Source organism: Puma concolor, chromosome E3 (assembly GCF_028749965.1).
Source record: "Puma concolor isolate L17-30 chromosome E3, mPumCon1.1.hap2, whole genome shotgun sequence".
NCBI lineage: Eukaryota > Metazoa > Chordata > Mammalia > Carnivora > Felidae > Puma > Puma concolor.
In genome coordinates this window covers 4,630,420-4,657,676 of record NC_141682.1, presented here as the reverse complement: position 1 = coordinate 4,657,676, position 27,257 = coordinate 4,630,420, and the positions used below count along the sequence as shown (strand labels likewise).

General features: G+C 60.8%; 2 protein-coding genes and 1 long non-coding RNA gene across 6 annotated transcripts in view; 1 reads left to right on the top strand and 2 right to left on the bottom strand.

The window, feature by feature from the left end:
- RNF216 (ring finger protein 216) overlaps positions 1-3,289 on the top strand; it is a 143,856-nt gene extending 140,567 nt beyond the window's left edge. For all 3 annotated transcript variants that reach the window (XM_086691841.1, XM_086691839.1, XM_086691840.1), the window contains exon 17: positions 383-3,289. In XM_086691841.1, coding sequence (XP_086547967.1) covers positions 383-702 — 320 coding nt within the window. In that variant the 3' untranslated portion in view covers positions 703-3,289. The remainder of the gene's footprint in view (positions 1-382) is intronic.
- Positions 3,290-4,120: 831 nt separating this feature from the next.
- LOC147572879 (uncharacterized) lies at positions 4,121-8,702 on the bottom strand. 2 transcript variants are annotated; one of them, XR_015245374.1, is made up of 2 exons: positions 7,586-8,702; positions 4,121-4,828 (listed from the first exon to the last, which is right to left on the bottom strand). It is a non-coding gene; the product is annotated as an uncharacterized LOC147572879 (long non-coding RNA). The 2 variants fall into 2 exon arrangements; XR_015245375.1 differs by lacking the exon at positions 7,586-8,702 and adding an exon at positions 5,967-6,346.
- A 7,275-nt stretch (positions 8,703-15,977) lies between these two features.
- Positions 15,978-25,632, bottom strand: FSCN1 (fascin actin-bundling protein 1). Its single transcript, XM_086692702.1, has 5 exons — positions 24,680-25,632; positions 18,378-18,534; positions 18,128-18,249; positions 17,733-17,900; positions 15,978-17,367 (listed from the first exon to the last, which is right to left on the bottom strand). The coding sequence occupies exons 1-5, from the start codon at positions 25,509-25,511 to the stop codon at positions 17,165-17,167; spliced, it is 1,482 nt and encodes a 493-aa protein (XP_086548828.1). The 5' UTR covers positions 25,512-25,632; the 3' UTR covers positions 15,978-17,164.
- Positions 25,633-27,257: the final 1,625 nt, after the last annotated feature.

Below are 27,257 nucleotides of genomic sequence, written 5' to 3'. Positions count from 1 at the left end.
GAGAAGAAAGGGAGTTTCTGGGAGTGGCCGTCCAGGCCCTAGCTCCGAAGGAAAGGCGCTCACAGAAGCTCCACTTGTTCTGAGCTCAGTCGATCCTCCACCTTCCAGAGTGATCACCGAATCAACACTCACTCAGACAGCAGGGGCGGGAGGTGGATGTACACGTTAATCGGCCTTACTGTGGCCTGGCCACCCTCCCGTGTCCGCGGTAAGAGTGACGCTGAAGGTCAGATATTCCTGGCCTCGCCTCGTTCTCGAGGCCCTCAGCCTCCCGCTTGGGGCAGGCAGCATGGAGGTTGAGATGGGCAGGCCTGGCCCCGCCCCGCACACGGGCACCGTGGGTTTTCGTTGTCTCCTCTACTAAATCCCATTTCCTGTTCAGAGAACACCTTCAAACGCATCGGGCCCCCCTTGGAGAAGCCTCCAGAGAAAGTCCAGCGGATCGAAGCCCTGCCGAGGCCCGTCCCGCAGAACCTGCACCAGCCACAGATCCCACCCTACGCCTTCGTGCACCCACCCTTCCCTCTGCCGCCCGTCCGGCCCGTGTTCAACAACTTCCCCCTCAACATGGGCCCCGTCCCGGCGCCCTACGTGCCCCCCCTGCCCAACGTGCGCGTCAACTATGACTTCGCGCCCGTCCACGTGCCGCTGGAGCACAACCTGCCCATGCACTTCGGCCCCCAGCCACGGCGCCGCTTCTGACCGCCCGCGGCCTTGTCTCGTCCGGGGAGCCCGCCGCACTCCCGGGGCCGTGCCTGTCAAATAGGCATGATGGACCGGGCTCTCGGAAAGATGGGCTGGGTTTGTTCCTGCTCCTTCCTGGGAAGGGCCACTGCCCCCGGGCACCTGTAACAGGACCAGCCTGGCACTTACGGGGCCAAAGAGAAGGGGGCAGTGAAACCTCCCCAGAGTGTCCCACCGTGCCAGTGGCCAGTGCAGGGACCCTCCCCACCGGGCGGCCCATTTCTGCGGTTAGTCCTGGCCCTGCCGGGGCCAAGGTGGTGTCTGCCTCTGCCCCTCCCCCGGCCGACTGCAGAGTGTCTCCCCTAACCACGTAGGCCTTCCTGACCACAGCGCAGCCTGAAGCGTCGTAAAACTGACGCAGCAACTCCTACAGTTCGGAGAGAGCCAGGCCACCTGGACCATGTCCCGGAAGCCAGGCTCTCTTCTCCCTCCCCACCGTCACCCCCCACCCCAATACCACAGCCCACCCAGAGAGAGGTACGCCCTGCTGCTCCAAGCCACTTGGTCCCATCAAGTGGGGGCAGAGCCATCAGAGTCCCCGGGCCTGGGAGCACCGCTCAGGGTGGGGAGGCTGTGGGCCGTGTCCCCCCAAATCCAGAACCCCAGGCCACCACCACCGTGACTGTCCAGGGGTCTTTCTCCTTGGACCACTCAGTTGAGACCACAGAGAGCTGTCTCGTGCTGTCTGTTCTGTTTTGTAGTTTAAAATATTTGCCATTTACTCGCTTTGAACTTACTGGGTTTTCTGTGGCCTACTAGAGTTTCTCTCGCTCAGTCTCTGGAGAGTCCAGTCTGTCACCCACACCAGGCGGCCGGTGAGGGCAGGACGGTCCTGACGCTCGCCAGACAGAACATCTTTATGAAGCAGCCCTGACAGGTTTGGTGGCCCTCCCGGGCAGCCCAACTGTCGGGAAGCCTCCTTCGCCACCAGCCCAGCAGTGAGCACCTTCTCCCTGAGGTCTGGTGGCGGCAATGGGTTTCAGCAGGGGGACAGACGACCCAGGCTACACCGGCACCCATCCTCGGAGCTGGCTCCGCCTGAGGCCAGCAGAGTCCAGCGTGGGGGCCCTGCCTGTTCACCTCTGGGCGCCACTTCCCACCCCACCCGCGTGCAGAGACAGGCCCCTGTGGGGGGTGGCCCTGCCTGGCTCCCCAGTGTTGGTCTCTGTCGCCGTCACTATATCTCTGATGGCTTTGGGGTTCCCAGCGTGTGTGCACAGACCTCAGACAGCAGGGTGAGCCTAATGGCCGGTCCCCCATCTCCGTGCAGGCTGTGCCCCAGGGTCATCCACCGCCATCACTGTCTCCTGCATTTCAAGGGTTAAATTGGGGAGAAATCTGCTAAGTTGCCCATTCTTCCTCCTGCGCTTCCTCCAGGTGAGGGCTTCGCAGACTGTCATCGGGGCGCACGAGGAGAGGTCTGCGCCGCCGGGAGCCCCTGTCAGGCTGCCTCTGCCTTGCTGGTAGCCTGAACGACCGTGCCTTGGGAGAGCTGCGCCAAAGGTGACAGGTGACAGGATTGAAGTACCTTAAAAACATGTTCTCTGTGCATCCCCAAGGGAGGGTCTCAGAGCAGTGAGCTTCTAGCAGACATCCCACCAAATGGGGAGGGTGACCCCAGGACACACCAGAATGTTCTAGGCCCCCTGAGCCAATTCATCCAAGGAGGGAATGAGCCAGCCCCCCTGTGCCCTCTAGCCCAGGGAAGGGGGCTCCGGGTGGGTGGCCTGCCCCTGACACCGCCATCCAGCAAGTCCACCAGAACCTGGCATGGGAGGTGCTGGCACAGAGGGGGAGAGACCAGAATAACTGGTTCCTCCCAAGGCCAAGCAGGACGTTGCTTTGAGATGAATTCTTGGCTGTCACCATATGCAGCTGTTAGGGATCCATTCCTGCTGTTCTGAACTGAGGGTGCCTGGTTTCTAACGTTCTCCTCGAGCTGGACTGTGGAGTGGCTCACCTGTCTGCAGGAGCCCGATTGGTGTTTGGGGGAAGGTCATTGCCACAAGTTCTGACACTAGCGTGAGTCCCCACCTGTCCGCGAAGTGTCCCTCTAGGTGCCTGTGTCCCAGAGGACCCCAGGTTTCTTGAGAAGCAGTCTGCACTAGTGATGGTTTGGGGGAAAGCAGGCCCTTATGACAGGCCGGCAAGTGGCTGCAAGGTGTGATGACAGGAAACCCCCAGGGGTCAGCCGGTCTCGGGGACAGGCAGGAATCCCAGAGGCAGCCTGACACCTCCCCTCTCTGGGCCACAGTGTTTGCTCCCCCAGACGAGAGACTGCCCGGCGACAGTCCCGTTCTACTTGCCTTAAACTGGAGAGAGGAATCTAGTATTTGCACTTAGCAAAAGATTTTAAAACTTTAAAAAAAAATGTGCATGACCTGTCACTTTGTATAAAAATAGCAAAAATGATTAGTTTATTAAATTCTTTTCTTTACCTTCCGGTAGTAAAAACACATAAAAAGAATTCTGTTTAAACTACTGTGTGTAAAAAGCTTGTACCATATGTAACTTCGACTTTTTGTAAATAAATGTTTGTGCATTATGTCCCCTCTGGTTTTGTCTGTTCACGTGGTGAAATCACAGGGGCTGCGTGGGCGGGTGGCAGGGTCCTGGGGAGTGTCCGGGTCTAGGGTGACACGGCTCCCCGCCCCTTGGGAGCTGACCTCCAGCTACCGCTGCAGATCTGCAGGGTGTGAGCCCAGAGTAGCGAGCCCGAGGCCCCGGCCCCACGTGGGGAAGGACCACTTCCTGCCCCCCCGCCCCTCCCCAGAAGGCAATGGGTGATGTCTCATGCTAACCTTGCTTGAGTGGCTGCGGAGGCCCAGTTGGGCACAAAGGGGTTGGTTGGTTGGTTGGTTGGTTTCTTGGCCCAGAATCCCCTTCCAGAAGACGTGCTCAGCCCCTCTTCCAGGCCTGGGCGACAAGCCACCCATTGACCTGGAGAGCCACCTGCACAAGTGAGACCAGGCGAAGGTTGGGTGAGGTGGGAGGAAGCTCGTCCTCCAGCACTGGGACACGACGTTATGAGACAGAACATCGAGGCAGGGAAGCTGGTTGACAGGGGCCACCTCCCCCACAAGTCCTCTGGAGCCACGTGCCTGTCCTAGCACCCCCCCCCCCCCCCCCCCCGCACCCACCACGTGCCAGGCCAGCAGACCTCAGCACACACGGGCTCAAACCGTGCTCAGTGATTTAATAAAATGTGAGCTCTGGGGCACCTGGTTGACACAGTCAGTTAACCATCTGACTTCAGCTCAGGTCATGATCTAGTGGTCGTTGAGTTCAAGCCCCGCGTCGGACTCTGTGCTGACGGCTCAATTCTGTGTCTTCCTCTCTGTCCCTCCCCCACTTGCACTCTGTCTCAAGATAAACATCAAAAAAAATTATTTTAATGAAACATGGGCTAGGGGCGCCTGGGTGGCTCAGTCGTTTCAGCGTCCAACTCGGTTTCGGCTGAGGTCATGATCTGGTGGGTCCTGTCTGCCGTTTGCAACTTTACTGAGTGATACTTTTGGGGTTGTTTTTTGGTTTTGTTTGTTGTTTTGTTTTGTTTTGTTTTGCATCTCTGAAAAAAGTACACTGAAATCAACCCAAGACAAAAGTTACCTGCATTCCCAGCTTCTAAACAAGTTCATGCCACCCTGTCATCATTCATCATTCCAGTACATTTTCAGTATTGTTCGTACTTGGCAGCCACACCCTAGTCACAAACTGTCCCACACCCCCAGTAGAGAAAGGGGTAATGGTCATGCTCCCGTCTTCTGCCACCTTTTCCACCCTCCACCCTCGTCACCAGGGTCCTCTTGCTCCTCCCCACACTCCTGCCAGCACATTCCACTCCCACACCCACTTGCTCTGCCGCCCTGGTTGTTAACAAAATTGATCCCAAGGGACAGTCGGCTGGCCCAGTCAGTAGAGCACATGACTCTTGATCTCAAGGCCGTGAGTCTGAGCCCCACGTTGGGCATGGAGCCTACTTAATTTTTTTTTTTTTTTAAATGGGCCGCCTGGATGGCTTGGTTGGGTGTCTGACTCGATGTCAGCTCAGCTCTTGATCTCAGGGTTAAGTCCACGTTGGGCTCTGTAAAAAAAAAAAAATTTTGGGGCGCCTGGGTGGCGCAGTCGGTTAAGCGTCCGACTTCAGCCAGGTCACGATCTCGTGGTCCGTGAGTTCGAGCCCCGCGTCAGGCTCTGGGCTGATGGCTCGGAGCTTGGAGCCTGTTTCCGATGCTGTATCTCCCTCTCTCTCTGCCCCTCCCCCGTTCATGCTCTGTTTCTCTCTGTCCCAAAAATAAAATAAAATAAACGTTGAAAAAAAAATTAAAAAAAAAAAAAAAAATTTTTTTCAGTGATTCCATACCGTTCACAGGACTTGATTTTCTCCTTTTCTAACCATGGAGTCCCCTCCAGATCTAACTGGGTCTTTGTACCGCCCGGATGGAAAATTCTGGGACTTCCAACTTCCTGCCACCACCGAACACCTCACTGAGCACCCCCTTTGATGTTTCAGTGGCTCTTCTTTCGAGGAGTAGCCTCGTGAACGAAAAGGTAAGATGGTGTGTGTATTGCCGTGGCTTTTGCTAGATTGCTCTCCGGGTTCCTTAACCGAGCAGCCCCCACCCACCAGTCCCAGACGGTGTCCTCATCCTTCGTTGACACACCTTTGTCACCAGGGTCCCTGAACCCTCTCCTGGAATCTGACCTCAGGGAGGCACCCCTTGAATGCACACCTCTTTCTGTAAAGCGGACTGCTTTTTATTTAGGTTAGAAGCATTTGTAACTATGAGGTCCAAACTTTCTTTTCCATCCTTGAAGTGATAGAGATGTATACACATTTGCCAATTACAGACGTTTCGAGATAGAAAAGAACTTGAAAAACACAGAAAAGTGTGAAGACGAAGACAAACATGCTTTGTGACCCAAAGGTGACTACTGGGGATATTTTGATGCATTTCCTTCTGGGGTGGTTTCGCCCTGTGATGTATATAATGTCTCCCAGGACCGGTCAACCACAAGTTGGTGACCCACTACGAACATTAGCCAGGTATGAGCTTCCCAAAGACGATTTTTAGCTGCTGCTTCTAGAACCTTTTGCCGCAGGCTCATTAGCCTTCTCTTTGGACTTCTTGTGATCATGTTTCTGCAAGCTGGTGCACAGCTGCGCCTGTCCGGCCTGCTGTTGTGTCTTCTCATGACCCCTGGGGGGATGTGGCGCTCACCTAAAGCCCCATCTGTGTGTCTTCTCTCTCGGTCAGGATTTCGTCGAAAGCGGTTGCCCTTCTTGCTTCCTCTCCTTTCATCAGCACATCTTGGTGAAGACAGCCCAGAACTCACCACCACCTTGGCTTGGCTTGGCCCTCCACAGCACCTGCTGTCACCAGGATCACCTGGGCCTGCCTCTTCCCAAGTGGGGGATGGTACACAGGCCCCAGGCCGGCCAGTAGGATGTGCAGGTGCTGGGCGGCACCCCGTGAACCTAGCAGGTCACTTAAGCCTGCCGCTGAGGGGGGGATAATGACGGCACCTCTTCATCAGGCTGAGATGATTGCGTGAGGTGGGAAAAGAGCTTGGAGGCTCTCATCCTGAAGAGAGCTGTCGTCCGGCCCCCTTCCCGCTGCCCCTCACCCCCCTGCAGGTCCCACCCCCCCCCACCTGCCCTCGGCGGTGGTGCGTGCGAGGCTGCCCCAAGCCCCACGCAGGAATCTCAGGCACGCGTGCCCCGTGCAGTCTCACGTGTGCACCAGGCGGTGGCCACCTGGCCTGGGCCTGCCGTTCAACTGGGCAACAAGAAACGTGCACCTAAAAGGCCAGGCAGGTGGGGACAGGGGGACGCGGCGGGGGTGGCCCAGGCATGGGGCAGGCATCATGGTGGCCGGATCCGAGACTGGAGCCACAGCCTAGCTCCTTGTCCTCCTGGCTTGTCCACATGCAGGCTGCGGGGCCCGTGATTCTGGGGGTTCCCGGGGAATCTGCCTTTTCGATCAACCGCTCAGTGTTGGGAATCACCGCAGGGCCTTGGCGGAGTCCCGGGGGAGGAGGGTTGTGGGGGAGGCTGCTTCCTGGGCTCCAGGTGGGAGCACGTGCCGGGGGGCTCAGGAGAGTCCAGGAGGACCTGACGCCAGCGGGGACTTGTGGAGTGAGGAGGCGCCGGAACGGCAGCTGAGGGAGCAGGGGCCGGGGCGCGTGGGGCTCAGTGGGGCGCAGTGGGGGGGCCACGTCCTCAGCCCAGACGGCGCATCCGACCTCAGACCCAGTCCTGAAGGCCTGGGGATGACAGCAGGCCAGACCAGGGCGCCAAGGGTGCCAGGATTTCCGGACAGGCAGAGCGGAGGCCAGGGAAGCAGGGAGAGACCACGGGGCTGGTGTCTGCCAGCCCGGGACGGCTGGTGCACCCGCGGGCGTTCTCAGACCTTCCTCGGAGCCTTCTCTCTGGCCCTCCGGTTCCTCTGGGTGCTGGTTCCAGCTGGCCCCTGCTTCTCCGGCCTCTCATCTACCGTCGCGGAAAACCACAGGCCACCTTGGCGGCTGGGAACACCCCCGAGGTGCTGATTCTGACAGCGCTGCGGGTCGAGGGCTCAGCCAGGCAGCTCTGCTCCCCGCTGGGCTTCAGCTGAGACCACAGCCCCCGCCGGCCTCACCCCTCGTAGCCCGAGCCTCCCTCCAGCAGGGCACTGACCTCCGAGAGGCCGGGGGAGGACCCTGCCGGCCCGGCAAGGGGTCAAACCCAGCCACCCCGGTGAGGGAGCGGAGATGGGACCACAAACCGTCGCTCCCAGCTTGCCCTGAACCAAGTCCCGGACAAGTGGCGTGCACGGCCTGGGAGAGGGGGGCTGTGCACCTGTGCCCGGGATGTCACCTCAGGGAGACGATGGCCGCAGCCGCCTTTAGGCAGCTCGTAGTCTCTCTTTCCTTTCTCTGTCCCACGTCTGGTTCTCTCTCTCGCTCTCTCTTCTCATTTCTATCGAGATTGAGGCCACTTACCAAAAAGATAACACATGATATAAAACAAGCAGAAAAAACAAACTGGAGCAGAGGCAAAGCTACAGTGTTAAAATAAACACAGCCTGGAACTAGGGCTCCCGAAACGCGTCTCCACTAGGCGGCCCGGCCGGGTCCTTAAAGGCAACTTCACCTTCCCAGCAGCTCACATGGAGAGACACATGAGTCCTGAGGGCCACCGCGTCCGGAAGATGAACACGTGCCCAGAGCTCAAAGGAAGGGCACTCTGCAGGCGGCACACGTCTCTGCGACCCGCTGGTGGCGGCCCCTGTCCCAGGCACCCCAGAACCCACCCCCAGGATCAGATCCAGCCTGGCCCCAGGCCCTGTTGGGTTTCGAGGGCCCCCGCTGGGGCCCTGGGCAGGCCTGGGCGGGGGCACAGAGTGGATGACCCACATGGCTCCCCAGCCCACACGGCTGTCCTAACCGGCCCAGCCTCAGACCTCTGGGGACTCTGATGCCTCCCACACACACATCTCCCGTCCCTCCCCTCTGATGGGGAACCAGGCGAAAGAGGAAGCCTAGAACGTCCTGGAGGCTGGATGTTGCCAAAAAACGTTCCTGCCCAGCTCCGCCATTTCCCGGCTCTGAGCAGAGGCCCGGTCCTCCGTGGGCTCTCTTTTCACGCGACACTGGCCATCTCAGGCTCGGTCCCTACCATGGAATATTCTCCACGGTTCCTGCCATGGAGAATATTCGGTGCGTCTCCCACACTGGTTCTGGGTCCAGGCTGCTCAGGAAATCATTGTTGAGAGAATAAATCTGAAACGAGGCTATAAATACCCACCTCATGAGGCACCTGGATGGCTCAGTCAGTGAGGCGTCCAACTTCAGTTCAGGTCATGGTCTCAATGTTCGTGAGTTTGAGCCCCTTGTTGGGCTCTGTGCTGACAGCTCAGAGCCTGGAGCCTGCTTCGGATTCTGTCTCCTTCTCTCTCCACCTCTCCCCTGCTCACACTCTGCCTCTCTCTCTCTCTCTCTCAAACATTAAAAAAAAATTTTTTTAATACCCACCTCAGAAGGGGGTTTGTGGGACATTAAGTGAGCTATTGCATGTGAGGGCACAGTCTGACATACAGAAGCTACATAAATGTCAGCTTAATTGTTTTTGGAATCAGAAAATGTGGCCAAGTGGTTTTCCCACCTGTGTCATGGTGGGTAAGTCACCTGCTAGCCTCAGTTTCCCCATCTGTAAAAGGAAAGGGGTAACCCGAATGGCCCTCCCAGCTACAACAGGCTCTAATTTTACAGGTGTCCTGATGGCCCAGATACCGAGTGGGGGTTTTCAGGGTATGGAGATGCTCCCCTAGAATGTTTGCTAATACGGTGACAATTTAGCATTATCCATAGTAGTCCAAAACTGGAAACAGCCCAAAGGTCCATCATCTGATGAAGAGATAAAAAGGACTCTATCCGTACAACGCAATGTTATTTGGTCATAGAAAGGGAAGAAGGGGCTGACCCATGTTACAACGTGGCTGAAAACATGGTGCTCAGCGAAAGAAGCGAGACACAAGCGGCCACGGATTGTTCGATCCCATTTCTGTGAGATGTCCACCAGAGTCAGCCAGCCCAAAGATTCAAAAAGTAGATGAGTGGTTGCTTAGGGCTGAAGGGGCCCTGGAGGGGTAGGGGATGGCAGCTAAAAGACGACAGTCTTTCTTGCTGAGATGATGAGATGTTCTAAAATTGACCGTGGTGACGGCTGCATGTATCCGTGAGGTACAAAAGCACTGAGTTGTACCCTTTAAGTGGGCGAATTATATGGTGCGTGAGTCATCTCTCCATGATGCTGTTTTAGGAAAGGGGGGCGGGCTGAGGTGCAGAAGCACCACTTCTGGTCATAATGGAGGAACAAGGATGATGGACGGGGCTTACCTCTCCCTGGACAGTGCCCTTCAGATGCTGGACAACAGGAGCAAAGTCAGTGATCCCGGGAGGAGGGGACTCCGTGATTTCCCCGACGCCTTCCAGGAGAGCCTCCGGGCCGCAGCAGGGGACCCGGAAGCCAGGCAGAGACTGTGGCCTCCCTGAGTCAAGGAGACAGACATGAGAGCTTGGGGAGGCCTAGGCTGTGCAGGGCAGAGAAGCGAAGGAGGAGAAAGCTGCCCGGACAGGCTGCCCGGGTCTGCGGATGGGAGCCCGGCGGGGAGGCCTTCGGGCCAGGTGGAGAGCAGCCGACCACAGCCCGGGCCACCACCTGCCGCTGTGGGGACCAGGGACCAGCTCTTGGGGGAGACTCTATCTGGGGCCCTGAGAGTTGTGGAGGCTTTTATTTCCACCCCCCAAATCTGCCAGTGGTGCTTTGGGAAGAAGGAAGGCGGTGGGCAGGAAGACGAGGTGGAGAGGCCCCGCCGAGCCTGGGTGCTCCCCGTTAGCGGAGACGAACCCCCTAACCCACACGGGGTGACGTTTGTACTTCCTGCCTCCGTGAGACCCAGGCTTCAGCCTGGCAAGAAGCTTCAAGGGTGATTCCGTCGAGGTCGGGGAAGATACACTCACCCACAGCTGGGGCAGGGCTGCAGGGAAGCCATCTGGCCACATCTATCAAAATGTCAAGTGACCCCAGAGTCTCCTGCCTGGGCGCCTGGGTGGCTCAATCAGTTGAGTGTCCGACTTTGGCTCAGGTCATGATCTCATGGTTCGTGAGTTCAAGCCCTACATGGGGCTCGCTGCTGTCAGCTCGAAGCCTGCTTTGGATCCTCTGTCCCCCTCTCTCTCCACCCTCCCCAGCTCGCTCTCTCCCTCTTTCTCTCTCTCTAATCAAATAAGCAAACCGACAAAAAAAGGGACTCCTGCCTACTATTGTTGTTCCATTCAGCAGCGTGTGCCGCTCGGGACAAGGGGGACAGATGTGAATGTCCGTGAGCGGCGGATGAGGTGGGTCAGGTGGGTCGTGGAGAAGCCAGAGCGAGGTCGGCCTGTGCAGGTAAGAAAACCGCACGTTTGTCAGGAGACCCCTGAAGAGAAGGGGCCCTGGGGGCACTCGATCCCGTGTGTGCAAAAAAAGTAAAATTCGGCCCTGGCGCACTGTCGTCGAGAATGTAAGATGGTGCAGCCACTGCGGGGAAACCATATGGAGCTGCTCAAAATAAAAAAGCCCACTAGACTGGAATGACCATAGGACGCAGCAAGACCCTACAGAATGGTAAGCAGGGACGAAGAGAGAGATGGGCTCCCCCCCGTGTTCCCGGTGGCAGCGCTCCCAAGAGCCAGAGCGGAGGCGAGCTGGCGGCCGGCGGTGGGGCGGCCCGTCCCTCCCACGGACACTATACTCCGCCGCAGAAAGGAAGGAGATTCTGGCACACGGTCCAAGTGGATGAGCCTTGCAGACACCGTGCGGAAATAAGCCGGTCACAGAAGGGCAGACACTGTGAGATTCCACTGACCCGAGGTCCCTGGCACAGAATGGGCTTTACCAGGGGGCCAGGGGAGGGGCGTTTGTTGGCGTTGAACCGGGGGCAAGGGTTCCATGTTACAAGATGGAAAGTTCTGCAGACACCTGGGTGGTTCAGTCGGTTGAGTATCAGACTCCGGCTCAGGTCGCGATCTCGTGGTTCATGGGTTCGAGCCCCGCGTTGGGCTCTGTGCTGACAGCCTGGAGCCCACTTCAGATTCTATGTCCCCCTCTCTCTCTCTGCCCCTCCCCTGTTCACACATTGTCTCTCTCTTTCTCAAAAATAAATGAGCATTTATTTGTTTTGTTTTGTTTTGTTTTGCTTTGATTTATTCTTGAGACACAGAGCGTGAACAGGGGAGGGGCAGAGAGAGAGGGAGACACAGAATCTGAAACACGCTCCGGGCTCTGAGCTGTCAACACAGAGCCCGACGCGGGGCTCGAACCCACAAACTGTGAGATCATGACCTGAGCCGAAGTCGGACGCTTAACCGACCAAGCCACCCAGGCGCCCCTAAATAAGCATTTAAAAACAATTTTTGTAAATAATCAACAAGATGGAAAGTTCTAGAGGACGGATGGTGGTGGTGGATGTATTTAATGCCCCTGAACTGGCCACTCGGAGCAGGGAAGACGGTAAATTCTGTGTCAGTGCATTTTACCACCGTCCCAAATTATCTCCTTACTGAATTACAATAAAAGAACCCCAACGGGGTCCTGATCATCTTGGCACAGCGGCAGAGGCCAGAGCAGCCCTGCCACGTAGCCCCTCACTGCCCAGCACAGAGCTGCTGTGAACCACAGGCCCGCCGGTCTCCCCCCCCCCCCAGCTGCCCCCTGGACGCACAGTCCCCCACCCCGGCTTCCCCCTCACTTCCCCTCACCCCCGGCTGCAGCTGACTGCAAAGTCCAAAGTGCTGGAGGGTAACCACTAAGGAAGTGGCCAGCCGGTGAGCGCCCGCACGCTCGCTCACAGGGTGGCTCTGCGGGGTGAATCCGGGTCTCCCGGGTCGCCCACAACGCTCACACACTATTGCCGTCCTCCTTCAGGCTCATGTACCCCGCTCCCTGTTTCCCGGGGTCGCCTCCCAAATAAGCCCCCTGGCCTTGAGTGCGTGTCTGTTTCTGGGAGAACCCATCCCGCGAGCGTCTATGTGCTGTACAGACAGGTTATGTTTCTCTATATAAATCCAGCTGCACCTAGGAGCAAGTTTCATAACCGCCCTGCGCCTCAGTCTTTGCACCAATAAATGGGAGGAGCAGGACTCACTACCACTACCCGGGGCTGGGATGGATGGGGACGGTGGCAGTTGGCTCCAGAGGCTGGAAGTCCAAGATCAAGGTGTCAGTCAGCACGGCTGGGCTGGGGCCTCTACCTGAGGCCTCACGCGGTCTTCCCTCTGTGCAAATTTGTCTCCTAATCTCCTCTTCTTACAAGGACACAGATTGGAGTGGGGCTCACCTCGGCGACCTCTCATAATCACCTCCTTAAATACCCTGTCTCCGCGCACAATCCCGTGGTGAGGTATTGGGAGTTGGGGCCTCGGCGTGAGAATTTAAGGGGGACGCAACTCAGCCCGTCACAGGACTAAGTGAGTGAATAAGGGGCTAGTAGCCGGCAAGTAGCAAGGGCTATCTATGGGTACTGTATGTAACAGCCGGTTTTCCAGAAGAATAAAAGACGTAGCCAACGGTGGTACCCTGGCTGGGGGGGAGGGGGGGGGGGCTGGGGGGAGAAGGACTGCCCTTTGACGTCATCCTCTTGCTTTTATCACCTCGATTCTTAGGATAATAATAACGATCAAGTAGTAACCCGTGCAGAGGACCTGCCAATGCCTGGCACCAGCAGGAGCTTCCTGGAAGGTGGGTCTGCCCCTCCCCTCCCAGGGGGTCAGGCCTGGGTCCCAGGGAGGGGGAGGGGAGTGCATATCCCTCCCCCAAGTCTACGCAGCTTCTGTCTTGCTGATTCACACCTCCTGGAGGATGAGCCTCCTCCTGGTTAAGCCCAGAGGCCCCACTAAGAGGCTTGGGCTTCCGGCCAAACGCTCCACCCTACCCCGCCCCTCCTCCCCCTGCCCAGGCCCTTTCTCCACGCCTCCTTCTGCCTGGGGAGACCACATCTGTTCCCTTCTCTCTTCGCTGCCCCAGGGGTCTCAGAACCCCTCCTCCATCTGGACAATCTTGCCAGGGAGCCAGTCGCCCACTGCTCAAATGGGGGAAACTGAGGACGGAGGGTCCCCAGAGAGTCCAGATCCTTCTGCGGCCTCACATTATGATTCAGTGTGGGGTCACCGGAGGTCACCTATCATCCCTCCTGATTCAGGAAGAGACTGCTCTGACCCTGCAGGAAGTAGGGCACAGCCAGCCCTGGAGTGTCCTCCTCTGAGATCGCCCCAGAAATGAGAGGAGGGGCCCTGGGTGGCTCAGTGGGTTAAGCGTCCGACTTCGGCTCAGGTCATGATCCCACGGTTCCTGGGTTCGAGCCCCGCGTCGGGGTCTGTGCTGACAGATCAGAGCCTGGAGCCTGCTTCGGATTCTGTGTCTCCCTCTCGCTCTGCCCCTCCCCCGCTCGCACTCCATCTTCCTTCTCTCAAAAATAAATAAAAACCTTTTTTTTTTTTTTAATTAAAAACAAAGAAACAAACAGGGGAGAAGCCTGAGCTGCGGACACACTTGGGAAGCTCAGAGGCCCCACCGACCAGGACAGCTCATTGTTCCCCGGGAGCTGGCGTATGTGTATCTGTACTCATATCTGTGTGTCCGTGAGCACTTCTGTGTCTGTGCCCACACATATGTCTCTAGTGCACGTGTGTTTGTGCACAGGACTCTGTACGCATGCCCGTGCATGTACATAAGCCCACGTGTATGCAGGATCGCATGTGATGGGGCCAGGCCCTTGTCAATGGGGAGACACTGAGGAAGGTTCTGGCAGGATCGAGAGCTGCGTCTCCTGCTCTGGCATTCGAGCCTGGGCCCCAGAGCTGGTTCTGACAGAAGGGAACCGAAGGCCCGGAAAGACCCAGAAGTGAGGAGCCTGGGTGTGCAGGAGTGAGCCTGGTGGTCCCCAGCATGCTCCACGCAAGGCCACAGGACGATCGATCTCTTTCTGAAGATGCCCATTGCCTCCAGGTGGGCCTGGAGACAACCTCCCTCGCTTGTTCAAACCCACTCTCCAGGGAGGACCCAAGGAGGCTCCACCCACCCTAGGAGGCTCCACCCTGCCTCCTGCCTAGCTTCCCCCTACAGGACCTTTGCATATGCTGTTCCCTCTGCCCAGACTGTCCTTCCTGTCCCTTATAATGTCCTCTTTCCCTAAGTGTGATCATCACCCCAGTCAGACTGCGTGCCTCAGTCACCCACAGCCCCCACAATGCGCAGCCACGTGACAGGTGCCCATTTTTGTGGAATGGATGGAATTCGGAATCTGTGCCTAGCTTGTCTGGTTAGGGACGAGGCTGGGATTCCGGGAGCGGACCCTGGTGTCATTCCAGGGCAGTTCATTCCTGCTCCGTGGGCGGGGCTCGAGCCACCTCACCCAGCAGGATCTACAACTGTCCCCAACTGGAACCCCTGCACCGCACCCCAACCCCTCTTAGTGTGCCTCCCCTCCCTCCCCCCTCCCCCCCCCCCCCCCCCCCCCCGTGGTCTGGAAGAGCTTGGATCCGGAAGATTCATCTGTCCCTTCCATGTCACTGAGACCTGAGACTTTTCTGGCTTCCAGCCTGGCTTTAACAGGGGTGGGGGACTGGTCGCCAGGACCCCGCTGGGGCCCCAACATCCCTTTGTGGCTGCCATCTGCCCTTGTCAATCTCGAGACTCCCGCCTCCAGGAACCACCAATCACGGCCCGCCTCCCAGTTTCGTCACCAGCAGCCAATCAGCGCTTCCGCTGAGCCCTCTGGCGGCGAGGCCGACTCCAGCCCCCTCACCCCCGCCGTCCCCCGGCCCTGGCACTGCACGCCCCCATGTCCCCATCCATCCTCTGCTCATTGGACACCCACAGGGCGCCGTGCTCCACCCGCAAGGCTGTGCCTGGCTGCTCTGGACCTCAGTCTTCTCTGTAAGATGGGAACTAGCGCTACCCTTGGGAAGCTCTGGGTTGAGATACTGCAGTCGCTGCAACGCTGGCCAGGTCGGGGGTGGGGGGTGGGGGTCCTGCCAGGGGCCGAGAACGCAGGGTGGGCTCAGGGCTGGACACTTCCTCAGCTTCTGGTGTGCCAGATGGAGAAGTGTCCCCCAACTTCCAGGGCTGAGCCTGCTTTGATGTAGGGACCCAACCTGGCGCCTCCCTCCCCCCAGCTTAGCCCATCCAGCGGCCTGCTCCCAGGACCTGCACCTGTCTCTATCTGTGCCCGTCCGCAGAAGGCCCGTCGGACCGCGAAATCCCAGCCTCTGCAAGGCCTAGTGTTTGGGGGTGTTGATGCATCCACAAAAGGCCTATGCAGTAGAAGAGGGCGGCCAAGGGCCCCAATCCTCCAAGTTGTAGTCAAGGGCATCTCTAGAGGCAGAAAAAAGCTGGATCTATGGGTTCGTGTTACCCTGACCTCGACCTCCTAAGCCCACGGGCCCAACTCACTGTGCAGGCCTGGAACGGGCCTCACAAATACTGGAGGCAGGAAACTGTGGGACCAGATTGAGCCACCTCCCCACCCAGGAGCTCCCGCTACCTGCTTGGGACCCTGGTGGCCTCAGGCAGATCTCCGGGGTAAGTAAGAGGCCATCCCTCACAGGGCCCCCTCCTCCACTCCTGGAGGCAGCCAGGCTGCTCAGACCACCCATCGGACCCTGGGCCCTGCCTGCTCCCCCCCCCCCCACACACACACACACGGGCCAGCTCAGGGCTGCACACGCATTATTTTATTTTGCTTTCCAGTCTGAAGCTACTATCATGGGCGTTTAGTTATACAAATGACACTTACAAAAAATAAAAGACCAGGACACCCAGAGTGAGATGCATGGCAGAGATGAACCGGGGGTGGGGGGCTGGCAGGGGGCAGGGCCGGGAGCCAAGGGCCTCGGGGCTCCCCGGGAGGCTCCCGATGGAGGGTGCCGCCCAACCTCATTCCACCCCAAGACCCAAGGAGTCCAGTCGGACAGGGAGCACCGATCACACCGGGGGCTCTGGCTGAGGCGGTGAGGGACTCAGCACCACCAGATGGGGACACAGGCCAGGGCAGGCAGGAGGGAGGGGGCCAGCGAGAGGCCCCGAGGAGGTAGGGGCGGGTTTGGGATTCAGGGAAGCACCCTGCCCCCCGCCCCTGACGACTAGCAAGCAAGTAGGGCTGCGAGGCCCGGAGATGCCGATTCAAGATCCCCCACGAGACCCCTTGAAGATCACTCGTGGCTGCCAACCAGGCTTGCCTGGGCGCCTCTGGCAATGTTTCGTTTCAAAAAAAAAGAAAAAAAAATACTGATTTGGTCATTTTCTGCTTCCAGTCAGGCCAGGGTGAAAGAAGACAGACGGCAGGGCCCCAGACCACAGCGGTGGGCAGGCGGGCAGGCCGCGGGTGCAGAGGGGCCAGCAGCCAGCACACGCTGCTTTCACCCTCTCCCCCTCCCACAGCCTCCCCCCGCCGCAGGGATGGTGCACCAGGGGCTCCGATAAGCTGGGGCAAGCGCCCAGCTCCCAGGAAGGGGCGGGTGGGGAGAGGCTCTTGGGAGGGGGCAGAAGATTCCAGTTACACACCCCGCCAGGCCCAGGGGCTCAGGAAGGCCTCCCAGTGCCCCCCGCGTCCCCCCCCCCCCGCCGCCCTCCTTGGCCACTTTGAGGAAATAAGGCTCAGAGTCGTCTGAGGTCAGAAGAAAGGGGTGCCAGCCTCGCCCATGGCAGAGAGGAGAGAGGGCAGAGGGGTCTGAGATCCCCTCCAAGGACCAGGCACGGGGCAGCAGGTGGGGGCACCATTTTCTCTGGGTTTCCAGTTTGAAAGGCAAGGGACTTGCCACGACACCGGAGCCCGCCTGGAGAAGAGAGTTATTAGCAGAAGGGTCTGGGCAGGGCGGGGACAGGGCGCTGGGCGGCAGGCTAGTACTCCCACAGAGTGGCGGGGTCGATGGTCTCGGCGCAGGCCTTCAGGACCCCCGCGTGGTCCCCCTTCAGGTAGCGCCCGCCCACCTTGATGGCCACCTTGTTGTAGTCACAGAACTCGAAGAAGAAATCCACGGGGGTGTCGCTGCTGCTGGTGACCGAGGAGTCACTGCCCACTGTCCAGTACTTGCCTGTGGAGTCTGGGGTGGGGGGTGGGGGCGAGGCCCATCAGGCCCCATGCTGGGCCAGCTCCCCACACGGCAATCACCACTTCCGGAACTGGGGTGACCTCTGTGCCTAAGCCTCCCTCCCCCCACCTGCTGGACAGGGGTCCGCGCCCCTTCCCCCCACCCGGGGTTTAAGTCCCACAGCTCAGGTGTGCGACACCTTCCCGGCCCACCCTTTCCAGAACCCCGCCTCTCGCTCTGGTGGAGCCAGGGAGTCCACTCTGGGGTGGGCCGGGGAGCCCCCCTCCTACACAGAGAAGAGGGGAAGGGCCTGGTGGCCACGGGATGTCTGTCCCCAGAGCCAAATCACTGAGCCACCGCGCCTCCGGAGAACCCACCTTTGATGTTGTAGGCCCCGTCACTGAACTCCAGCTGGAAGACGTCGTAGCTGGAGCGGTTGGCATCCAGGGTGCCCGTGACCTTGCGGCAGCCGATGAAGCCGTGCTCCCCGCGGAACACAATGATGGGGCGGTTGATGAGTTTCATGAGGAAGAGCTCCGAGTCCCCTGGCCCAGGAAGGGGGAAGAGCGGTGAGCCTCATGGTGGGGGCGGGGCGGGGAGGGGGTGCTGGGATGATCCGGGTGTGGCTCAGAGAGGGCGGGACTCTGGGGTCACCGGGCAAATCAGCCCTAGGGTGAGACCCAGCAGGGGGTGGGCCTGGGGGGGGGGGCGGTGCCGGGGAGTGACTAGGAGGTGGGCAGACCCTCCGGGGAACCAGGGAGGGACTACCTACCTGCTGTCTCCACCGAGGCGGCCAGCTGCCCGTTCTTCTTGGCCGTCACAAACTTGCCATTGGACGCACGCAGTGTGATCCGCCGATCACTCCACTCGATGTCAAAATAGCAGCTGGCGTTCCTGGGGGTGACAGGGCAGGGTCAGGCAAGGCCGCCCTGGGTCCCCGGGCCCCGTCCCAACAGAGAGGGCCGGTCTGGGTGTGGGGTGGTTGGGGCGGGGGGGGGGGGGGGGGGGGGGGGGAGACTCACTTGGTGGAGGCAGTGGACTGCACGCCCCCGGTGGCCGTCAGCGTCCAGTACTTGCCCGTGTGGGTGCGGAAGGCACACTTTTTGGTGTCGCGGTCGATCTCCAGCTGGAAGGTCTCCTGGTCGGTCTCCTCGTCCTGATTGGCTGACAAGTCCATACCTGCGGGGAGAGCTTCCGACTGGCACGGCGACCCCAGTTCGGGCTGACCCACAGCCCTGCCCTCACACACCAACACGGCGGGGCTGCGGAAACCCCTCAGCCTCGACAGCAGAGGCCAGAACCCAAGACCCCAGGCAGGGCCAGGCAGGGCCCAAGGCCGGCCACGTCCGTCTAGGCATCATGTCCTGTGATTATAGAAGTAATACCTTCCGACAAACCATCTGCAAAAAGCCATTCTAGAGCCAGTCGGGAGAACCTTAACGCGGCCCAGGATTAAATATTAAGGATTAATTACGGTTCATCATATTGCGGTTACGTGGGAAAATGGCCTCATTTTTCAGACACAAACACCTCGAGACGAAACGCCCCGGGGTCAGGGATTTGCTTTCCCTACAACCAAAAACAACGAATAAAGGGACAGATGGAGCTAGAGGGCAGACAGCGGCACCTGAGGGAAATCGATACATCGTAGCCTCCCCGTGCCTCTGAATGTGTCCAAGTTAACAGGAAGACAGCAGAGCGACCTCACGTTCCTTTCAGAGAACTTACAGAACTCGTAAAAGTGAAGTCGCACGCGGTCCCGCGGTCCCACGCCCCCGCGCCCCAGACCGCACCGGCACGGCGGGTGGACTCACCCTCCGTGCCTGTCCCCCCTGTGCAGACACAGGCATTTTCTCCACCTCAGTGCACGCCTGCCACCGATCTCGATCTGCAGGTGATCTGGCAGCATCTCTGCACACGTGTCCCTGTCCCCAAAGCACCTGATGTGACCAGAGGGAGCTTCCAGTGCTCCCAAGCCCTGCAGCCCGGAAGCAGGCTATGTGGCCCCAATAGAACGAACTCACACTCCCCAAGCGCCTGGGTTCGAACGACGCCAACAGCAGAGACATCTGCCCCACCTGCTGGTGCCCAGACTCAGAGCTCGCAAGTGGGTCACCGTTTGGGTCCGACACCTTAGGGAAGACGGGACCACACTGGTGGACGGTAAGTTGTCCCTTCAGAGGGGCAGATGGAGGCTGGTGGCTGGTGGAGCCTCAGTTCCCCCACCCCCACCCCCGGCCGGGACCCACCCTTAGCTCTCCACCAGCAAGTGGAGGGCCTGAAGGGTGTGAGTCTATTTTCTTTTTTTAATGTTTATTTATTTTTGAAAGAGAGAGAGACACAGAGCACAAATGGGGGAGGGGCAGAGAACGAGGGCGACACAGAATCCGAAGCGGGGGCTCGAACCCAGGAACGGTGAGGTCGTGACCTGAGCCGAGGTCGGACGCTTAACCCACTGAGCCACCCAGGCGCCCAGGGTGTGAGCCTGTCTTAACCCACATCAGCACCAGGGTGCGGGGACCTTCACCTCCCCAAAGAGGGAGACTGAGGCACAGAGGTGGTATGTCCTTGCCCAAGGTCACCCAGAGGGAGAATATTGAGTCCTGGTGACCCTGAGGAGGGGAAGGGGGCAAACGGGCCTCCGGCCATGCCCTCTGTGTGGCCTGGCGGACCCAGGGCCCTTGGGCTCCACCCTCCAGGCCCCCCGGGCCCGCAGAGCCCTGATGTTGGGGACCTGCTGACGGCCTCGAGGCAGGTAACGAGCCCCATCCACCATCACACCCCCAGTGAAGCACTGGGTGAGGATAAGGGTCAGCAGGGACTGGGCCCCCTGGGTAGCCGGGCCACCAAGAATGGGACCGTCCTAGGGCCACTCAGGGGAGGAGCACCACTTGGGGCTGCAGTCCCCGAAAGCGGGCCGACCTGCCCCACCCCCACTGCTGCAGAAGGGGCCCTGTGAGCCCGCCCCGGCCACCTGCCCAGGGTACCTGCGCTGGCTGGCTGACCGGAGGGAGGGAACAGAGGGGAGTAAAAGCCCTCCAGGCACGCTCCAACAGCAGGAAAGACAGAGGGAGATCCCCAGAAAGAGGGGCAGAAGGGAGCAGGGAAGGGACCTGGGTTAGAAGTCAAATCTGCTGGTTCAAAGGGCTCATCTTAATACAGCCTTGCAGATAAACGAGGCACTTGCCAGCCTTCGGGAGAGAACTCAGAAGTCGGGAGGCTCCGCTGGGTCATCGCTGCCCAGGGACACACAGCTGCCACCGGCCACTGGGTCACTGAGACCCCATCAGCTGGCTGTGTGCAGTCCTGGAAGGGCCTAGGCCAGCAAGGGAGCCACCCAAAGTGGGGGCCAGGCACCCTGGGGTAAGTGCCCTCCCCTCACTCAGCCTCGGTCTCCCTCTGTCTACCAAAAGGGTCCCTCCATCCTGCCAGGAGGTTGGAAGAATTCAGGGGCCTGGCGCCAGGTAGACAGCAGGTCTTCCAACCCCAAAAGGAAGGGGTGGGGGAGGGATTCGTCTCCCCAACATCCAGCGGGGCCCCTCCTGGCTCCGAGGCCCTGCCCAGACGGGAAAGGCCCCGCTTGGCCTTGGAGTCTCTAATTAGAGCTGGGTTACTATGGGAACAGGGTTTTCTTCGGGATTTTTCTTTTCATCAACAGCAGCAGCAGCACAGAAAACCTGAGTCACAGACCCGCAGGAGCCCCGGGGAGGCAGACGTGGGGGCTCAAAGAAGCACATCTCCTGCCTCCCCCAGCCCTGCCTGGCCCTCTGCCTCATGGCTTTCCCTGTCTCCTGCCTCTGAGCCATTCTCTAAGGTAGCTCAGAGAGGGCACCCCACCCCCCCCCCCGCAGCCTTAGCAGTCTCCAAATTCGCCCGGCCTGTCCAAACTGGACACTCCCCAGCACCCCATTCAGGTTAGGGGAGGGGACTGGGAAGCATCTGTGGCCTCCGCTCCCCCCGCCCCACCTTCCGGTCACTCTTACCACTACCTGACCCCTTCAGATCCTGCCTCCATCCTTGCACAAGAACAAGGGCCTGAATTACCTCACATGTCCCGCCTCTTCAGGAGAGCTCTTACACATCCTGCAAAGCCCAACCTGGCCAGCCCTTTCTCAGCCAGCCAGCCAGCCAGCCAGCCAGCCTTGCCTTTTGAGTGCCCCTGAGTGGCTGGGACAGGGCACTTCCTGAGCACGCATCCCCAGGGCACAGCTGGCCAGAGGCAAGGAGCTGTGAGACCAAGGGGGGACCTCGGTGAGGCACAGCCCAGGGTGTGGCTGGCGTCGGGGGCAGGTGAGATTTCTAAGGAGCACGGCAGGAGACCCCACTGGGAGTGACGTGCTGCTCCCCCAGAGACCCTGCCCACCTCCAGCCCCACCCAAGCCAGCTCCTCACCTGGGACGTGGTCACAGCTACACCATTTCTGAGCACCTGGGATGGACACAGGCCATCTGCCTGTCACATCGGTCCTCAGGCAGAGGACCCCACTCCCTGGTAGCCGAGATGGCCCCCTCCCAGAAACAGATCCTGGCTCAAAGGATTACCCTGGGGCAGCCGGAGCAGGCGGGGAAACTGAGGTCAGAGAGCAGGCTGCAGCCTCAGCAGGGAGCACCCCACCCCCACCAGGCCAGGCCCGTGCAAGCCTATGGACGTGATTCACATCCCCCCTGCCGGCTAAGCCCCGGATCCTCCTCCTTCCTGGCTGGCTTTTCCCAGCATGTGTCAGAAGCACAGACGCCGCCTCCTTGCCACGCAGGCCTGTCCAAAATGGCCTCCGCAGACACGCCCCCCCACCCCCAAACGGCTGCGGGTCCTCCGGTCACCCTCTATCCCACCGGGAAGCCCGGGGTGGTCTGCTAACACGAGAACAAGAGGAGGACCCCAAGATCTGAGACCAAAAGAGCCCCCAGTGTCAGCCCCCAAAGACCCCTCCCCCAACTCTATGCACCTTTAAACTCACAGATGAGCCAACACTTCCACTGGCCCAATTTCCGGCTCCCCTTGCCCCATCAGCCTGAATCACACCCGAACGCTGCCAGCAAGCTTAATAAAGAGGAGAGGGCATCTGCCCAGGCACGCTCAGCTCTTCCCGACCCCGAGGGCGAGGGCAAGGGCAAGGGCCAGGGCCACCTGCTCCTCCAGGTCTTCCTCATGGTGGCCCCCACCAGCTGTTTCAGTCCCACCTACCAACCTCACAAACTCCTTCCCAGACATACTGGGCTTTCTGCTCCTTCCTGCCTCAGGGCCTTTGCACCAGCTGTGCCTCCTGCTGGCACCACTGTTCCACACACCTGATCCACACAACCTTGTATTCATGTTTCAGGTCAGCTCAATTGTCCTCTTCAGAAGTCACCACCACCACCACCACCACCACCCCCGCCCTCCCCCATCTAATCTGGGATCCTGATATACTTTCTGGACCCCCAGGCCTTTGCCTGACACCTCTGGGATGCTGCTCATGTCCCAGCAAGAACATTAGCCACAACAGGGAAGGGTCCGGACACACACACTCACTTGTTCACCACTCAGGCCTCAGCATGTCTCACCTGGTAGGGCCTCAAGAGCTGCTGAAGAGGTGAGGAGTCCTGCCCTACCTACGCTGTGTGAGACCAGAAAGGGGAGGCCCATTGTGCCCTGGAGGCTGGGAGGTATCAGGGGTCCCGAAAAGCACCTATTCTGTAGTCAGACTGACCCAGTTCTGCAAGCTGCTAACTTGCTGTGTGACCTTGGGCAAATGGCTTCACCTCGCTGGGCCAAACCCGCTCATCTGTCCCCTTGAAATATTACTGCCCAAATCAAGCAAACTCAGGCACAAAACAGCCATTTCCCCTTCCCGGCCTCTACCCCACTGACAAGGGGCTGCAAGCCCCTCTCCCCAGTCCCAGCCCACAGTCAGGAGGCTGGCTATCAGGAGAAAGTCCGGGAAGGCCACTCTACCAGGAGGAGGCCACCGATCGGGCTCCCATCCAGCCATCTCCAGAGGCTGGGCTCCAACTTCCCACTCGGCAGAGCCAGCCCCCGACAGGTCCGTCCAGCGGGGCCTCTGGCTGCAGAGAACCAACTGTCTTCCTTGCCAAAGGAGGGACGAGGGCGTCAGAAGGAAGAGAAACCGCCCAGGGGGAGAATCTACGAAGGGAAGAGGGGGGCTCATTTCTGGCGCGCAGGCCGGTAGGAAATGGCCAGGCCAGCGGGAGGCCCGGGAAAGGACGCATCGAGTTGCAGCCAATTGTTCCAGTCGGGACACTTGGGAATGGGTTCATTCGAGGGTAGGGGGCCTCCCGAGGGAGCCACGCTGGGGTCTCTCGGCTCACGTCAAGTCCGCCCTCGAACGCCCGCAGCGCAGAGCGCACCAGACCCGAGACGCGCGGCGGGCGCAGGGCGGGGTGGGTGCCTGGCAGGGGGCCATCGGCGCCACGCCGTCCCGGGACCGGGGCGCAAGGAGGGAGGCCGCCTCCAGGAGAGGCTCCGGACCCGGGCACTAGAACGGGGGCGGCGCGGGGGGTCCTCAGCAAGGGGGGACCCGCAGAAAACCGATCCCCTCCCCCGCCCCTCCGCATCTGGTTTTCCCATCTGCAGAGACCGAGCAGGACAAAGGGGGCGAGGGAGGGCCCTCTGGAGGAGCCCGCCCCCCTGCTCACAAAGGCCGCGGCCTGGAGCGCGGGGCAGACGCGGGAGGAGGGGCTGGGGGGGGAAGGGCAGACACAAGGGGCGCACCCCCCAGCAGAGGCCGACCCCTCGAGGCTGCGAGTGGGGGTGGAGAAAGGCCTGGAGGGCTGGAAGGTGGCGGCGCACCCTGCGGAGATCAAAGGCTCCCCCATCCCGCCTGCGCTGCGAGGGCCGTGGGGGGTGGGGGTGTGCCCCGAGCGTGTAGCTACCCTCGTCTTCGCCCTCGAGCTGACCAGGGAGGGGCACGAGGAAAGGGGGGATGGGCGTTGCCCCCCAGGGCTGGGCAGGGCGATCCGCGGGATCAGCGCGCGTGGGGAGTTCCAGGCCTGGGGCTGGGGCTGGGGGTGGGGGTGGGGGGTCGGAGGGTGGCCCGTAGGGCGGCGCCTACGTGGGGCCCGGGGAGCCCCAACCCCGACGCGGGGCGGGGGTGTGCGGCGCCGCGCAAGGATGGGCAAAGCCCCACCCCTCGCCCCCTCCTCCGGGCCCGAGCGCACGTCCCGCGACGAGGCGGGGTGGCCGGCGCGCCTAGCGGGGGCGCACCGGACGTCGCTGGGGATTACAGCAGCGCCGCGGGCGAGAAAGGGCGGGAGGCTGGAGGTACGGGGGTGGGGTGCGCTTTGTGCACCGACCGGGAGAGGAGGGGGGCGGCGTCCCCACTCACCCTGGCGCGTGGACACGTTCCTCTCGTTGGCCGCCTGCAGCACGACCTGGGCGCAGCTCTGCTCCAGGGCGAAGAGCTCGTCCTTGCCCACCTTGGTGGCCTTGCCCGCCTTGAGCGTGCCGCTGGGCCCCGACGGCGCCAGGTAGCGGCCTTCGCAGTCGCGGAAGGCCACCTTGCCGGAGCGGAACTCGAGCGTGTAGCCGGTGGCGGGCTCGGGGCGCGCCACCAGGCGCCCGTCGTGGCGCAGGAAGCGGTGGTCGGCCGTCTGCACGCTGTAGCGCTGGTCCTGGAAGGCCAGCGTGATGAGCGAGTCGACGCCCCAGGGCACGTCGCGGTCCACGGCGATCTCGTCGGCCGGCCGCGCGCTCAGGTGCGCGTAGCGCTTGCGGGTCAAGCTATAGATGTTGACCTGCGGGTGCATGGCGATGTGCACGCTCCACTTCTCGGCCGGCGACACGGTCTGCGCGAAGCACGACAGGCGGTCCTCGGTGCCGCCGAAGTAACGCCGGTGCACCTCGGACTGCAGCGACCAGCGGCCGTCGTCGTGAGCCACGATGAGAAAGCGGCAGTCGGGGCCCGGCACCTCGCGCTCGCAGGTCACATTGCCGTCCTTGTCCGCCGCCAGGTAGCGGCCCAGGTGGCTGCGCAGGCACACGGCCGCGCTGCCCGCCTCGTCGGGCGGCTGCTCCAGCGTCCAGATCTGCTTCTTCTTCAGGCTGCTGGCCGACGCGTTCACCTTGAACCCGAACGCCTCGGCCGTCAGGTACTTGTTGCCGCAGTTGATGAGGCCGAACTGGATCTGCACCGCCTCGGCAGTGCCGTTGGCGGTCATGGTGGCGGCGGGCGGGAGGGCCCTGGCGCGGCCCTGGAGGTCGGTGGCGGGTCCCCGCGGCGGCGCCCTGCTCCTTTGTTCACGGCCGCGGCCCGGCGCGCACCCTGCGCAGCGCTCCACAAAGCCGGCCCGCGGCGCGCGAGCCCCTTTCTAGGCGGGGTGACGTCAGCGCCGCGAGGCCCCGCCCCCGGCCCGCCCCGGGGTTCGGCGCGGGGAGGGGGCGCAGGGAGCGCGCGGAGGGGCGCGGTTGGCAGGCTCGGCGTCCCCTCTCCTCCCGCGCGGCAGGCCTCTGCTGCGCCCCCGCTTCGGCTCGCTCCCCCCAGTGCCAGGGTCCCACCCCCGCAGTGCCGCAGCCTGAGGATCTACCCAGAGGTCGGGACCCCTCGAAGCCCCGACCCCCACCCCCACCCCGCCTCCATCCCAAGCCTAGATGGGAGGAAGGACGGGCCGTGTTTGAGGTTGGGACAGAGACCGCAGAGGCCACAGAACACATCAGTACTGGGTGGAGGCGGTCTGGAGGCTGCTCGGAGGAGGTGGCCTTAGAGCAGAACTTTAAAGGAGGGAGACGCCCCCACATCCCCCCAAGAGGGCCAGTGGACCGAGGAGGGGTGGGGGCACACCCCAACAACCCCAACTCAGGTCTTGCAAGACTCTGCCCTGAAGGCCGCCCAGACCCTCCCGGTGGCCCAAGCACCCAGCCCTGCTGGCCCAAAATAGCCCTTTCAGCTGGTGGCAGAGACGAGTGACTGCTGTTCCCATTCTGGGGCTGCAGGAGCCTCGGGGTGCTGGTCTTCCAGGCAGTGGGGTGAGCAGTGCAGGATCAGTGTACCCTTTTCCGGGCTGGTCGGAGGTGGGATGCAGCCTGAGGGGTGGAATCCAGGTGGGCGCCCCCGGGACCACCGGGCCGTTCGCTTTCTACCCCCAGGCTCCCACTGCATAGGTGGCTGAGCTGGGCACCCTGGAAGGGGTTTGGAAGGTAGAGTAGCCCTCCTCCTTCAGGACCCCAGCTCTCTGCCCTCCTCCCTCAAAGGGGACATTCCCTGCCGACACCCACCGCCCTCCTACTTCCTCCCCCTTCTAGGAACACTTCCCTTTTCTAAGGCTAGGACTTTTGCTGGGACATTCCCCACATGCCAAGCGAGCCCCTGGAATGCCAGCATGACCACAGGCTGCCCACAAGGTCCCGAGGCCAAAGGCAGAGAGCACTGAACTAGCTCCTACTGGTTGGTCTGCACTGTGCCCCCCCCCCCTCCGGCCCCAACCCAGGCAAACTCCTCCGGGGATATTTTGTCTTCCAGGGGAAGATGGGGTCCCCTTCTCACCACTGCGGCTCAAATGGGTTTACTGACAGTGACCATAGCCTCCCCTCCCACAAAACCCATTCCTCAAGAGCCGGAACATCCAAACTTTCTCATTGCGAGGCTGTCTATTAGGCTCGAAACCCAGGGTCTCACTGGCTGTGTGACTTTAGGCAAGTTACCTAACCTCTCAGAGCCTCAGTTTCCTTCTTGTAGAAGAGATACAGACCCCCCATCCCAGGCCGGTCTGAGAGTCCCTGGGGGCATGGAGCTCAGACACTGGCCCTGGCCCTCCCTGAGGACCCATTCCAGTCCCCAGGAAGCCCTCCATTTAACTAGAAAGACCCCAGATCTCTGGCCAACGTCCAAGGCTCCGAGGAGAGGCGGAGAGATAGCTGCAGCATTTACAGAAGGCTGTGGGGTGCCCGACCTCATGCCGGCAGTGGTG